The 14,566-nt window shown below is 39.9% G+C and overlaps 1 protein-coding gene across 1 annotated transcript in view; it reads right to left on the bottom strand.

The window, feature by feature from the left end:
• Window positions 1-7,491, bottom strand: part of IL16 (interleukin 16) — a 32,079-nt gene extending 24,588 nt beyond the window's left edge. Inside the window, exon 1 of the mRNA XM_027792578.2 lies at window positions 7,085-7,491. Within this exon, the coding sequence (XP_027648379.2) occupies window positions 7,085-7,453 (369 nt within the window). The 5' untranslated portion in view covers window positions 7,454-7,491. The remainder of the gene's footprint in view (window positions 1-7,084) is intronic.
• Window positions 7,492-14,566: the final 7,075 nt, after the last annotated feature.

Consider the following 14,566-nt stretch of genomic DNA (forward strand, 5'->3'; position numbering starts at 1 on the left):
GCAGCACCATGTAAGTTCTTTGGGGAAGACATTGTATTTTATACAATGGGACACACGCCAGGCTGAAAATTCTGGGTTGTATTGGGACATACATGTGAAATTACACAAAATAAAAACTGATACGAATATTCTTTCCAAGAGCAACAAGTTGCATGCACTTAGTCAGAAGGAAAGTAGAGGTTAAATTTATCGTGCACTGCAGAACAATCTTGAGAACAATTTTTGTTTAAATCTGTAGTCGTCTTACCAAGTTGGGCTATATTTCAAATAAGCTGTGTGTCAATCGTTTCTGCAATTCATTTATGTGAATTACTTTAAAAAAAAAAAAAAGTTTTTATTGGGCTGTAGGGACATGTGGAAAATGTCTGTATGTTGTCAGCATCTGCACTTTTTTGGGTCCTGGATATAGAAGACTATATTCACATCCAAGTTATTGCGACATGACAGAAAATTCATAAAAGCTGTTCTTTAGAAAAATAAATATTTGACCAATTCATGTGCCAGCAGTCAATTTGCTTTGGGTTTTGTTCTTTAGTATCTTTTATTTCTTGTCTCACTTATTATTTTACACATATAAATACTGTTGATGGTTCCAAGAGTAAAGACAGTATTTATTTTGTATCCTCCTTGGTTTTAAACTGTCCTGCTTATTTTGAAAGGTGATTTATAGCTCTGAATGTAGTGAATGCTGAAAATTTGCTAAAATAAGGTTGGCAGGTTTGGCAGGTGGATTCCAGGTCAACCTTACCTGCTCATTATCAGAACATATGTTAAAACAAAATGCATGTTTGCTGCCAGTGAATAAAATCTCTCTTTGCCACCAAGCACTTCAAGACACCAGGGAAACTTGTATCTGCATCATAATATCCACTCATCACTGTGAAAACAAAATTAAGAAAGTCTGTGGGAGTGCATTATAAGCAAAAATTGTCTAAAATTTATCTGTTTGGCTGAGAGATAAAAAATAAAGGTGGAGTTCAAGAGCCTTCTTGAATGCATTTTTGTCACAGGTGAGAGTAGATTAATTTTTCATGTGTTTAGCTCTGGAAAAGTAGTTTGCAGGTCCAGGCCAGCTCTGTCCTCCTGCTCCCCTTTTTTTGTCATGCAAAATACAAAGCTTCTGAGGATGTTTTTCTGTCTGCCATTTAAAAGATTACATTTTCCTTCATGCTTTTATTAGATATTGCTAGCCCAGAGTCCCATCTCAAAACATCTAATTCCAGATGTTGTTTAGAAATAAGGGTAACCATGGCATCTGTGGAAAACTGAAAAACTTTTGTGCACTCTTAACGTAAGACACAGTAGTTGGATTGTCTGAAATGAAGTGAAGTATTATACAAGGCTAGTTCAAGTAAGGTCTTTGACTCAGTTAACCAAGCATATGACAATGAGGTGATTGACTACTTTTTTTTAAAAAAGACAAAAAAATAAAATGAAAAAAAATATGAACAGCAGTACAATAATGAATTTAAATATTTAGCTTTTCTGACCTCCTGACTGTGAAATGGCTGGGATTTCCAAGTGGAAGATTAAGAGAATACAGTCTCTGAGGATTTTCTTCAACAAGCATTTTTTTCTGCATCAGTTCTAACAGAGAAAGAGCCAGAGTCTCTCTGGCATAAACTGACCTGACTCCACCGATTCTAACTTACCCTAGCTGATGCCTTGGTCTCTTCAAAATATTTATAGTAGGTGTGATTCATTTTCCCAGCAGCATATTCCCTTTGCAATTAATAAAATGGCAGAAGCTAGAAAGCTTTGCATGATGCAAGAAGCAGGGCATTAGATGAAGTTTCTGCCCTAGACAGACGATTCAGCACATCTGATGTTACAGAGGGACCTTTTCACCCATCATCTGGCCTTTGTTATGTTTTCCTGTGAGCCTTTGCCCTGTCCTGCATTTTGCAGCACACACTATCTTAAAATAACAACCTCTTTCCCAACTTGCTCTGGGGATAACATGGCCCTGGCGTCACAAAAGCAAGAAGGCTGGGAAGACAGAAAGATAGAACAAGTAGGAAAAGGGAGGAGAACACGTAAATGTCTAAATAAATGCAGTCTCCTCTTCTGGCTTTGTTTTTCCATTCTGCCCATAGGCTCGTGTTTGAGACATTACAGTCTGTTGCCATAACGTTTGTCATAGTACCAAAGGGCCAACTAACTGGTGTTTGCATAAAGGCGAGTTAATGTGTTCTGGTGATGACCAAGGGAGAAAAAATGACCTTTTGCTTTTTTCCCCTCCAAGCAGAGGGACAGGGACCAAAGGAAGCAAGGACAGAGAAGTTTCTAAAGCCATGCAGTCAGATCAGCTTGGATCCAATGTTTGCATAAAGTCAGCTCTTCCCTGTTATTGTTTATTGTAGATGATGTTTAACCCTGCTACCAGCCCCCCTGGCTGGTAACTCTGGGTGCTTCCGACGGTGTTGGTGGTGCAGGGAAGAGGTAATGGAATGCTTCCTGAAGCAGCTCTCAAACCCAGCAGACTGCTGTTCTCTGAAGAATAGTTGATAGAAGCTACTCCTGTCCATTCTCCCTATAACTGGCATAGTTTCAGACCTTGTAATGGCCTGATCAGGCAAGGCCATCTGCCACAGGGTTTGCAGCATCAGTGTGCAAGGAATCAGATGCTGCTTACATTTTTTTTGTTTTCTTTTTCTTTCAGGCCACCTGAAAATTGCTTATTTTGTGAGAAGCAAACTGCAAAGATCTGCTTGGTTTTACACTGACAAGCTGGCTTTCCAGCTCTGTCCATACCAGAGCACACCTCATCTTGGAAGTTAGGTGGTCTGGGAGCTAGCTGAACAAGTGACACCCACGTGGTCCTGGGTGCTCTTGATGCAATGAGCAATAGTCAATATGACTTAATATTTGCATGTAGAAAACAAATTACTTAAAAGACTTTTATTTTATTGTTGCTGATAGTACATTAGAGAAGGGAGGGGGGAATATATGTTATTTAGAATATGTAATGAAAGGAGATACTTTGAAGAGAGTGTAGAGATTAATGGATCAAACTGAGATTGTGAGGTGCTATCTCACAAACCATAAACTGTGACGTGCTGTAGGATTTTGATACAGCTTTTCTTTGCCTAGGTATGTATGGTGACGTATTATTTGCTCCTACAGCTGTCTGTACAATCAGCTGGGCAGAAGGAGAGATATGGCTTGGAAGTTCATGAAATGATAGCCCTTGTGGGAACGTCTCTACTTGCCTTTCTGTTGAGCAATATATAGATGAATGAAGCTGTTGTTGCAATGCACAAAATGTGCTGAGGACACAGAGAAGAAGGAAGAATGTGTCATCTGATAGGAATCGGGGAGCAGATAGTTGATATGCTTTGCTGCACGGATGATTCCTTCACTGCTCCTGACTGTTGCTTTCTCCTCCCCTGCTTCACAAAGTGCTCCATGGTCAACTGTTTCCTCATTTCCACACTCTCTCTTCCTGCTCCATTTCCCTTTTCCCACATTATCTCCTCTTTTCTCCCATTCTCTGCACATCATGGCAGTGGCTTTTCTGTGACAAAAAAATGACTGGAAATAGGACTCCAGCAGCAAAGTGAGAAATCTGTGACAGTAGGGTAGGCTGAGGTCAAAGAAGGATATAACTGCTAAGGACTGTTACACGGTGGGGGAGGCTATGCGCCATATAGTGCCATGTCTTGGCAGGATGTGAATGACCATCTGGTCACCCAAATGCCTGAGGTAACTGCATAGTTCACATGGACACAGCACTGACTGAGGTTTTTGCCCTGAATGTAATGAACCACTGAAGAGTTGTTGATGGGCTCCTATTTAAGTCTTGTTTCAACCTTATTTCCTTCCACCTGTTACAAAGTGAGCAGCTGGATGGTACTTAGTTGCTGGCTGGGGTTAAACCAGAAGATGAAAGGTCAGTGCTTGCAGCTTCACATGTTGAGTGTGCCACTGTGCCATATACTCTTGGAAAGAAGTTGCCTAGAAGATGCAGTTATGAACCAAAACCCCTTCTGGTGCTGCCCACATATCATCACAGTAAAAGTGGTAGGCAGCATTACAGTTAAATACTTTCCATCCTCTGCCCTGTTGGGGCATTAGTGGCATAAATGCAGGCTATGGATGCTTCAGTTAAAAACAAAAATACCTGCACAGGGTACAAGTCGTTCTTTTGCATTTCGGGCCAATCTTTGCAATACTCCTTATGTGAGCCCAATTTACCTGAGATGCAAGGTTGTGGTCCCTTCACATACACATGCTAGCACTGTGCTGTGAGTCAGATGATAGAGAAACGTCAACTTGTAGTCCCACCTCAATCAGTGTAGTACTATTGCCACCAAAACTTGTGCATATTTTGTTGAAAAGAAGAATGAGTAAAACCTGGTATCAACAGAATTTAAGCCTTCTGTAATTCTCTGGTGTATATATAATAAGGTCTGAGTTCCAGCTCAAAGTCTTTTCTACAGGTAGTGCAATGAGAACGAAGTTTTTCTGTGGGGATTCTCTGTAGTTTGATATAGGTTGTGCTCATGCTGCTGTGCTTCCCTCAGTGGCTACAGCAACATTTTCTATTGAAGACTGAAATGAAAGGAATTGATGTCATGATGGATAGATGCCCTTTCTTCAAAAATCCTCCTCTTACCTCTCCTATCCTGATTGTAAGTAGCATCCAGTTTCTCATACTGTTAGTAATGGGACATAGGACTATTCTTTGGGGTCCTAAAGATTTTGGAATCAGCAAAACATGCCTCTCATGCACTTGCAGAAGTCCTGAAACACTGATATGTTCATGGCTTATTGCTTACAGTCAGTCCCATGCAATTGGCACAGCATGGCTCAGAGAGATACTTAAGTTTTTGAACAGAACAGAGGACTAGTGTTTGGAATACTGATGTTCCAGGTTCCCCCTTAGCTCTGGAGAAGAAATGCATGGGGAACATTAAATCACGCAGCACTTTTAAACATTCTTCTCTCCTTACAATGTGACAGCAAAAATTAAGTTGTTCAGTTCTGTGGGAGTTATTAGCACCTTCAGAGTCATGCTTAGGGCTGCAGGCACTGGAAAGCAGAATATTAGTGGAATATCCTCAGCAACACCACAGAAAGAATGGAATCAATTTTCTTGAACAAAGACAAGGATCCTTCAGCTCTGAGTCACACATCGTGAATTTTGGAAGTGTCACGTGGAGAGAGTGAATGTCACACTGGGACTTGAAAAATGGTTGTTGACTCCTTTTTTAAAGAGAGAGGTTTTAAGCTTAAGCTCTCTAAGACACATTGTACAGGAAGGTTGTTCTGACAGGCTTATGCCATATGGAAGACAGAGATCACTGCTTTCCTAATACACAGCAAAGCCTCAGCAACAGTTGTACAAGATAAGGTCATTGTAGCTGTTACCAAATTTCATCCTGTTTAGCAAGTTATAAGACTTTTTAGAATCACTCACTGATCCATGACACTGAGAGGTCTGGAAGATTAGCCATTGGTATGACAGCCGGAGAGGGAATTTTATGTACCCAGTGTCTACAATGGCACTAAGCAACCCAAATGCTGCTGTAATCAACCAGTTGCTGAATAATTATATGTCACCGTCCATCCAGGGTCTTGACCCATCCTGTTCAGGGACACTAACACTCCAGCCTAACAGTGGATTTATGCCCTTAGCAGTTATATTTTATCTGTGCAATAGCATTAGTTATGAGACTTACTCTGCTCCCCAGATGCCTGTTTGAGCTGCTTGCCAACTATAGAAGCAAATGACCTAAACTTACAGATACTGAGTAGTTTCATATATGTATCACAACAATTATTGGAGCCCTGTGTATTTTGAAGGTATGGAATCAAGTAGAATGTGGCATCTGACACACACTTAAAGTGCTTCAGCTTTGTTAAGAGAGGGGGGAGTCCACAGAGGCCAGCTACTTTGCTTGCAGAAGGAAATCAGCAGAGTGCATATGGACTGTTTCCAAAAGGGAGGAGGTGGATGGTTTTGCAGGTGACTGAGTGTATTATGGGACTTGGGTCAGTGTCAGCTATTTATATTTTCTGTCAGAATGTAATAGAATGTTGGCTTGTTTTTGTCCTCATGCTGGGACTTTGCCAGGGGCTGAAACACTTCACATCCAGAGCTCTGTTCTGCTGCAGTCTTTGCAATATTGGGCTGCACACTGTGTTCATTAGCATGAAACTCCAAGGGTAAGGGGAGATTCTCATTTTCAGTACCACTGTATGTTTAGCTGTAGAGGTCTAGTTTTAGCCAGTTTCTATTGAATGTATGCAAAATAAAATAGAATATACAAGAAAAATATTCTAGGTGAAAGGATCAGTTCTTTCACATAAGCCACTATTTGTGCAGGTAAAAGGCATATAATAAGTAAAGTGCCAGAAGTACACAAACTGTATTAAAACACGTCATACTTGCAGTGAGGTCCCTTCTACACGTCATGCCAACAGGTAGAGTGGAAGTGGGAAAATTAGGATATGTCACTGAAAAGGAACTTTCTAAAGGAATCTAAAGTATATTGCTCAGACTGAAAAATTGTTCAGAACAGTAGAGTTAACATACTTACTTCTTGATTAAAGAATAATGTTGCAATATGAGGCTGTTAAGACTTCTTACATCCCTAGGAAAAAGTGATATCTCTAGTAGGTTTAGAGCCATCACTACCTCCTTCCTGAATCAGAAGGAAAGAACAATCTGCCTGCTGAATCTCCTAGGTCTTTCATCGTATTAATATAATTCATACTTGCATAGCTCGATAGATCTCATGCTATCACACTTTACAAATGCACTATACCGTAGCGACAGTTTTATATTTTGAGCTGAATACTATACTGCAGGTAGAAAGCACCAGCTGTGCTAGTCTGAATACACTTGAAAGTGGCCTAGCAGTCACTGATTTCAGCAGAACGTCAATCAGCAGGATGCAACAGCACAGCAGGGAAGCTAATACATTTTCATGCTGTTTATACAGAGCAGGAGCACTGCAGGCTCATAGGCTCTATGAAAAAGCCAAGTAGAATCCTATGTTTCTGAGAAATATGAATTAATCCATTTAGGAACTACTGCAATGGGAAACATTACGATATACTGCACCAAGCTGCCTACCTTGATGATTAGCTTTCTTCTCATGTTGTTGCAGTTCTCATTTGCCGCAGCTTTGGACTGGACCATGTTGGTGATCACAAGTGGAGGATCAGGTGGGCTGTCTTCTGTCTCTGGTGTGCATGGTAGTTGTGTTCTAGGACAGCAGTCAAAATCCTCTTGACCCCAACTGGTAGAGATCTCAAAGGGATCTGGGCACTTCTCATCAGGACTTGACCCGTCATCACTGTTTTTGGCATTGCAAAGTATAAGTGATCTTGAAATGGAGCGAAACTTTCTTGACTTCCTGTTCCCAGCATCGCTCTTTCGATCCATCTTCAGAGAGCTGGTGGTGCTGCTCTTTTTCCTGTCGTTCTCCCATTTATGCGGCATGTTACTTTCAGTAACTTTCTCTGCTTCTCTGGTGCTAAATATCCTCCAGGAAAGGAAATATAAAAAGTATGTTGTAATATACCCCACTTTCTCCCACTTAATAACCTACACTACTGAAAAGCCCTAATGAATAAATTGAATCAACAGAGCCTTTCAGTCTGCTAACAGCCACGTGGTATCTCATGACTTGCTAATTCTGTCTCTGTGCAGTGCTCTACTAAATTCTCCTTCACCTTTTTATTCTCTTCTCATGCTCCCCAAGCACAATGGAGTGCTTTTAATAAATGTTTTTGATGCTTCCATTGTGCTGCTTCCTTTGGGCTTCTGCTGAATTTGCATGTTGAAATCCCAAATTGAAAAGGAAGATACTTTAGAAGCATTATTCTATCCTCCTAACACTATTTGGAAAGAGGAAGCTCCTTCTGAAGTTTGATTCATGAAACCACTATAATTCAAAAAAGATTAATCAAATTGTCGAGGTTAGGTTCTCCGCCTGGCAGATCTGATTTGTAAGTGGTTTAGCAAAAGTAGAGAATAAGGAATGTCAGGCTGCTATAAAACGCCTACCTTTGCAGATCAGAACTCACTTAAGACCATGCATTTAACAGTAATAGAGAGATCCAGTGGAGCACTTAAGATGTGAATATCTGATTAGGAATTTAACTCTATAAAGGAATACAGCTCCAATATATCAATGAAAAAGTGTCCTATTAAAGAAATGGTTTGTTTCAGCATATGATTCAGCATACACAAGTAAGAGAAAATGAAAGAAATACTATACAATCAAAATGTGGCATAAGTTGGAGCTTTTGTAAAATGAGTAAAGTGATCAGCATGTTAAGATAACAAAAGGGAGCTTTGTAAAACTGTTTCCTTTTTATATCAGAAAAAGTTTTCTGGAAATATTTTGGTAGGTATGTACCAGTGCTGAGAATTCAACAAAAGCAAGTCTAAATTAGTTACTTTGACTTTCTCACTTAATTTTTATTATATTTATTGCACAAACTTTTCTATTCTCTTCACGGTACCTGAGACTGTATGCTGCAATTCTAGAGAAAATACCTATTGAACTAAAGAATTTGGATAAATCAAAGATGCTGTAGGTATTATACACAAAACTGAAAATCAATGTTACTTGAAAAGCACTTCTCAAGTATATTATTGGGAGAAAAAATGTGTACATTGTGCTCTAAACTGGGTGGTTGTGTTTATTTTGGGTTGTTCCTTCCCCCCCGCCCCCGTCGCTTTTATGCAGGATTAGGTAGGTACGTATGCACTTTGTACCTGAAATGCCACTGGTGATGCAGAAATATAAAAAGGCAGATTTTCCAAAGGCTCATGACAGCCACAACAATCAACACAGGCCTGCAAGTTCTGACCAAGCCAGATTCATATAATAAATCCAAGCCAGCCTTACAATAAATCAACAGGATTATTTTTATTTCCCCCCCCCCCTCCCCTACAAAAAAAGCAGAGAAAAAACCAGATTATAAACACTATGCCATTGAATACCTGTCTGAAGGAGCTATATGGCATTGCTGGATAAATATACAATTCAGTGTGTATCTGAATTTGTTTGGATTTGAAAAAGAAATTTGCATGTAGCTTTTTCAGGATCAGCAAAGAGGTCCCTGCATCTCTCAGGGAGAAGGATGTTTGTTTGTGCAGTCCTCTCTGGTATTTTTAATAGGTAATGCTCCTGTAGCTTTCCATCATACCTTATTTTCCATCATACTAGCCCTAATATTGCTCTGCTCTCTGATGTCTCTTTTCAAAAAAAAAAAAAAAAAAAAACCCCTAGACTTCAGAAACTTGTGCCATGAGCACTGGAACTCATTGGATTTCTAAACAGGACAGTATTCCAGAGCAAAGTTTAAGTCTGAAAGTATCTAGAGAACATGTCACGTTCCAAAGCTGGTATGTTTTCTGTCTCTCTCCCCTGTCCTCTCTGCTCCTGTGGGAGAGTCTGATCCCACTGGACAGGAACACTGGAACCAAAATCACTGGGCTCCTAGCCTTCCCACACTCGCATGGAGGAAGCTTTCGGGGTCAAACTGAACTAGCATATTCTCCATTCTCTTCAGTACATAAAATGTTCTACTTTTTTCTTTTTTCAGAGTAGCTTCTCTTCTTATGAATAACAAGATTTTCAATCATGGCTGAATGGAGCCCTGGTGTGGATGCAGGACTACTGGCCAACAGCACAGCCACGCTCCCTTCCCATGATGCAGAGCACACACTGAATAAAAGGGCATCTAAGTCTATGTGTAAGGACACAGAGGCCAGAGGGGACGGGGAAAGGTATGACATAGATGAAGCTCAGCTTTAACACATGGGCTTTATGGCTGACATGGGGTCTTATTTCTCTAGGATTAATCTTCCCTCCTGCACTATTGAAAGAACCTAGTTTTTAGACCCTATATGTGGTAATTTATTTTGGAGCACAGAGATGAAAAGTGCTATGAATTATGTTAAAACAATAAAATTTTGAGAACTGAAATAAGTCATTGTTGGTCATGTAATTCAGCATCACAAGTTAGCAATTTTTAGTATGCTTTTTTGTTGTTAAAGGCTGACTGACATTTATCCCTACTAATATGTAAAGATTTTCAAGTTTTGGAGATTTTGTTTGTTTGTTTCAAGGCAGGTAAAAATGTAGTCTGGCCCATTAGACCAGAATGTAGCATTGAAAAAGATGGGTAGGATGAGGGGAGCTTCTGCAAGTACCTCCTGTCAGCACTTGGGTAGGAAGCAACTGAGCTGCTTGCTGAAGGTATGTGGAATACACATCACCTGAAATGCTGCAATAGGGATTGGTGCTCCTAGTAATTCTGGCAATTGCTGTTAGGCACTAGCAATAAGAATGTCAGAAATGAGCCCATGTTGCACATTCAGACCTAAACAATCTTGCCTATGGAGGGAAATTAGAAGAAATAACACTCTTCATTCAAGGATTTCAATGCTGTACAAACTTTAATTGCACTTTTACTTCCCCAAAGAGAAAGAAGTAAAAAAAAGAGCTATTAAGCACCTGGGTAAGCAGAGGATTTGATAGCTTAACGGTCAAAATACAGCTCTCTAGAGACTGACATACTAGAATGAGGGTTGGAGAGAAGCAGGAGCCCTTTCGCACTCTGCCTAAAGCTGCTGAGCTTAAGAAGGGAGCACTGCCATCAGTATTAAATGCTCCAAGAGCTGCCTTTCTATGCTAAGCATCTGGGATGCAGGGAACACATAGAAGCACCTGTTGAAACAGTGAAGGAAACATTGCTCTAAGTGCATTCTCCATCCCACTCCCCTGCAACACTCCTGAGGAATTTTACATTATGCAGAGAAAACATCTCTTTTGCCCTGCTGCATCAGCTATTTCCTCCTCCCCCACAATCCCATCAGAGCTCCATCAGCTCAAAGACCAAGTTTAACTCTAAATGACTTACCTAATATCTCAAAGCAAGCCATTGGCTGAGGTGAAAATAAACCCAGTAGACCTGAAGACTTCCAGCTAAATCCTTGCTCTTGCTCTAAACATTAGATCACAGCCCAAGTCTTAACCAAGGCAACATCCTTTCCAGAGCTGCTGCTCAGGTTGCATAAGTGACAAAAATATAGGAGATACCAAAAACATAGTCTATAAGTTTTCCGATAAAAATATCCAGAAATTTTATTTTACACAGATAATAATATCAGAAGTCCAGGGAAGTTTTATGATTCATTGCTGTCTTCCACCAAATTTAATTCAAGGTATTGGTGGCATGGACAATTACTTCAAAGACAATTCCCTAGACCATTCATCTTTTCCTCCAGTGCACTCACTGCTTGTCATTTTCTCTTGCCATTCTTATACCTCCAGCATGCCTGATGGAAGTTGTCTGTGGTTTGTAATGCAAACCAAATGTTCCTTCTCTGTTTCTTTCCCATCCCCCGTCCCCAGCTTTATTTTTCCAGCTTTAAGTCTAAAAAGCCCTAACTCAGCCTGTCTTCTGCAAAGAAAATACATGATTTGAGCTGTGCCCATTTGGTTCAAATTTTTGGTTGGATATTAAACTGAGCATTTACAAGATGCAAATAAATTGGTGTAGCTCCCAGGCTGAATGCAAATGCTCTGCTGTTAACCAAACAGTAGGAAAGACAGAACTTTTCTTTACTAGCAAGAACAAGATGAGTTTTACATTACCAAGTGCTAACAGCACGATATCTTGCATCCCATTTTAATCTAGATCTTGTGATCTTTGTCAGATTCATTACTGAGCAGTACTATTAGCACTGAACTATTGCAGATGTCTAGGATTTCCAGGCATTAGGAAGAGCTAGACATTTGGAAGTTTTCTAATAAAGAGTAAGAAACTCTTGGGCAGTAGAATTTACTGTTAAATTTTTTAAAAAAATAAAAAATACTTAATTGTAAAATAAAAAGTCAAAAGGAGGAACTTACAACAGCGAGGCAGACAAACCTGACTCCTGCAGAAGGCTGTTCCTCTTCATAGGCCTGGCAAAAAAAGACAGAGTGAATAATTGAAAACACACTCTCATGGTGTCACGTGACTCAGTTTCAGTAATTCTGCTCAGTACATTGGAACGGAGCTATTGTTTCCTAATTGAAGAAAATGTCAGCAAGGATAGATAAACAAAAGCAATGGGATGCAGTATTGGGGAAACTGTTTCCAGCAGGCTCCCAGCTACCCAGAGAGGGCAAGACCATTTAAGGAGTTTGTCATTTGTTTTTACCCATCGCTCTCGTCCTAGGATTGATAGGGTTCAGGCGTATTAAACCTACTTGGGTGGAGGCAAGGGGGCAGCCATAATCTGTGCTAATCAAGTGCAGGATTTCCTGCTGGAGGCTGAGATGGCAAACGTGTTTCTTGTAATTTTTAGCAGATATTTTAAACATTAAGCTAGTAAGAATTTCATAGGCCACTTCTGCCCCAGGAACAAAACATGATAGGATCCACTCTTGAATGCCAAGCCCTTGTATTGTTCATCATGATGTGGCACTGTCCCTTTAACCTACCAGTTCTTAAATACTCTCCTCTTTATGGGCTAGACTGATCTTTGTGATACAACCTGATCAAGGACTCGGTATAATTGTTGCTTTTTTTGATAGAGCATCTGGGAAACGGGAACTATGTCATGGATGCCAAACTGCCTCTATTACACCTTCCATTTGCTGCAAAGTAAATTGTTCACAGTCTATTCTACTATTGTGGCAACTCCCTCCACAAAACACTGCTTGAGTTGCATCCACCGTCAGTTGTGGGAAGAGGCAGCCAGCTTTCTGCCATGTCCCTAGGCATGTTTAGCTGTTTTTCATTGATCACACAGATCCTACCTGCCAATCCTCAGTTCTGCACACACTGACAAATAGTAATCTTGCTGTAGAAACCTACTTTCTCTCGATGAATTTCTGTGATAAGATATATAGGAAGTTTATAAATTAAAAAAAAAGTTCCATAAAAGAAAGAATTGTCTCTGAAGCAGTTAATTTTAGTTTATTGAATTCCTGAGGCCTCTTTGGAATGTTTTCACAAACTATAAATCCTATACTTTTCAGGAAAATGTAAACATAAACCTGAATTTTACATGTGGCCCTGTCTGGTCATGGAAATGGTCAAACAAGAGAATGCTTAGACACCTGCTGCCCTCTGTGTTCTGTGGCTTGGAGGCCCTGGTTTTATTGGTCTGTCACTAAACTCACAAAAGAGAGAGAAATTATAAAACCAGATTTAAAATACTGCACTGATATGGTATCATGTTTAGTGGTCCTCTGACTTCTAGATTAAACATGGCCTGTGAAGACAAGCATCTACCCCATGAGAATCATGTACGTATGAGGAGAAAAAGTAAAGATGAAAACTCTGCTCTGTACAGTGTCTAAAGGAGCCCCAAAGCACTCTGTCCCTGATAATACAAAAGTAGCTAATTTATATTTTAAATGTTTACAAAAAGAAGATAATTTGATGCTCTTTTCCCAACAATTAAGTTTTTAGGGTATTAGTTCCCCAAAGGAAATCTTTTATAAAGACATCGGTAACCTGGATCACTGGATGACAATAAACATGGAACATTACCCAAATCTTTTAAATTCTAATCTTGTAGAAGACCCAAGATTTGACACTTGAATACTGTACAACAGTACAATACAAGTAGCTTCCCTGGAAAGGAGGAGAAATAGGCAGCTGACTTTGTGTTTTGGGAAAGAGTTCCTCACTGTATTTGAATAGCGAGGACAGTGGCCGTGTACATAAAATGGGGTTTTATAGTGTTAGTGCTATAAAAATGAAATATCAATGAGGAAGCAAAGCCACATACTGTTTACCACTTAACTGTCTTACACTGTAACACACATATGTTTTTGTTTAGTAATAGAGAGCTCATTCACACAAAATCTCAACAGCCCCTGAGTTTTGATCCAAACGAGTTGAGCTAGAAGCTCAAAAGCATTGGAAAGCTTTTTTTATTTCTTCCCATTGTCACATGCTGTTGCATTTCCTGACTATGGGCTGAATACTCCAGTCCCTAAACCACTGGGAGTTTTGTTCATTCAGAATCTGGACTTCTGCCAGGGCCAGCAGCAGAAACATAAATATCACAAGGAGGGGCTGGTTTTTCATGTTGTTTCACTCTAACCTTTTGCAGTTTTTTCCATCTTCTCTGTACAGTAATTGTTCAGTGCCTAGTGGTGAACAGAAAAGCAGGTTTTTAGAAGCCATAAGGAAAAGGAGAGAGGGAGAACCTCTGCTGTGTGTGCTGTGTTGCATTAACGGTATGCTTTGATATTGAATACTGTGGTCAATCTTCATTATTTAGCTCAAAGGTATTGTATGAGAAAAAGGGCAAGGAACACTGATCAGAGGCTGGAATTTTGTATTAGGAGATTGGAATTATGTGGGCGCTCCTTTGCAGAAAGGAGCTGCATTGGTAAAGGTTTATGAAATAATAGGTACTGTAAGCAAAATCAGCTGTTTCTTTACCACCTTCTCATGTGAGGGACAGGAAAGAAGAATGCACTAAAATGAAGAGAGTTCAGACAAATAAAAGGAAGTACTTAAACCCTAAAGCATAATTAATGTGTGGAACAAGAAGATAGCAGAAATCATGAGCACTTTGAAGTTAGTA

The sequence above is a fragment of the Falco peregrinus genome, chromosome 1, assembly GCF_023634155.1.
Source record: "Falco peregrinus isolate bFalPer1 chromosome 1, bFalPer1.pri, whole genome shotgun sequence".
Classification (NCBI taxonomy): Eukaryota; Metazoa; Chordata; class Aves; order Falconiformes; family Falconidae; genus Falco; species Falco peregrinus.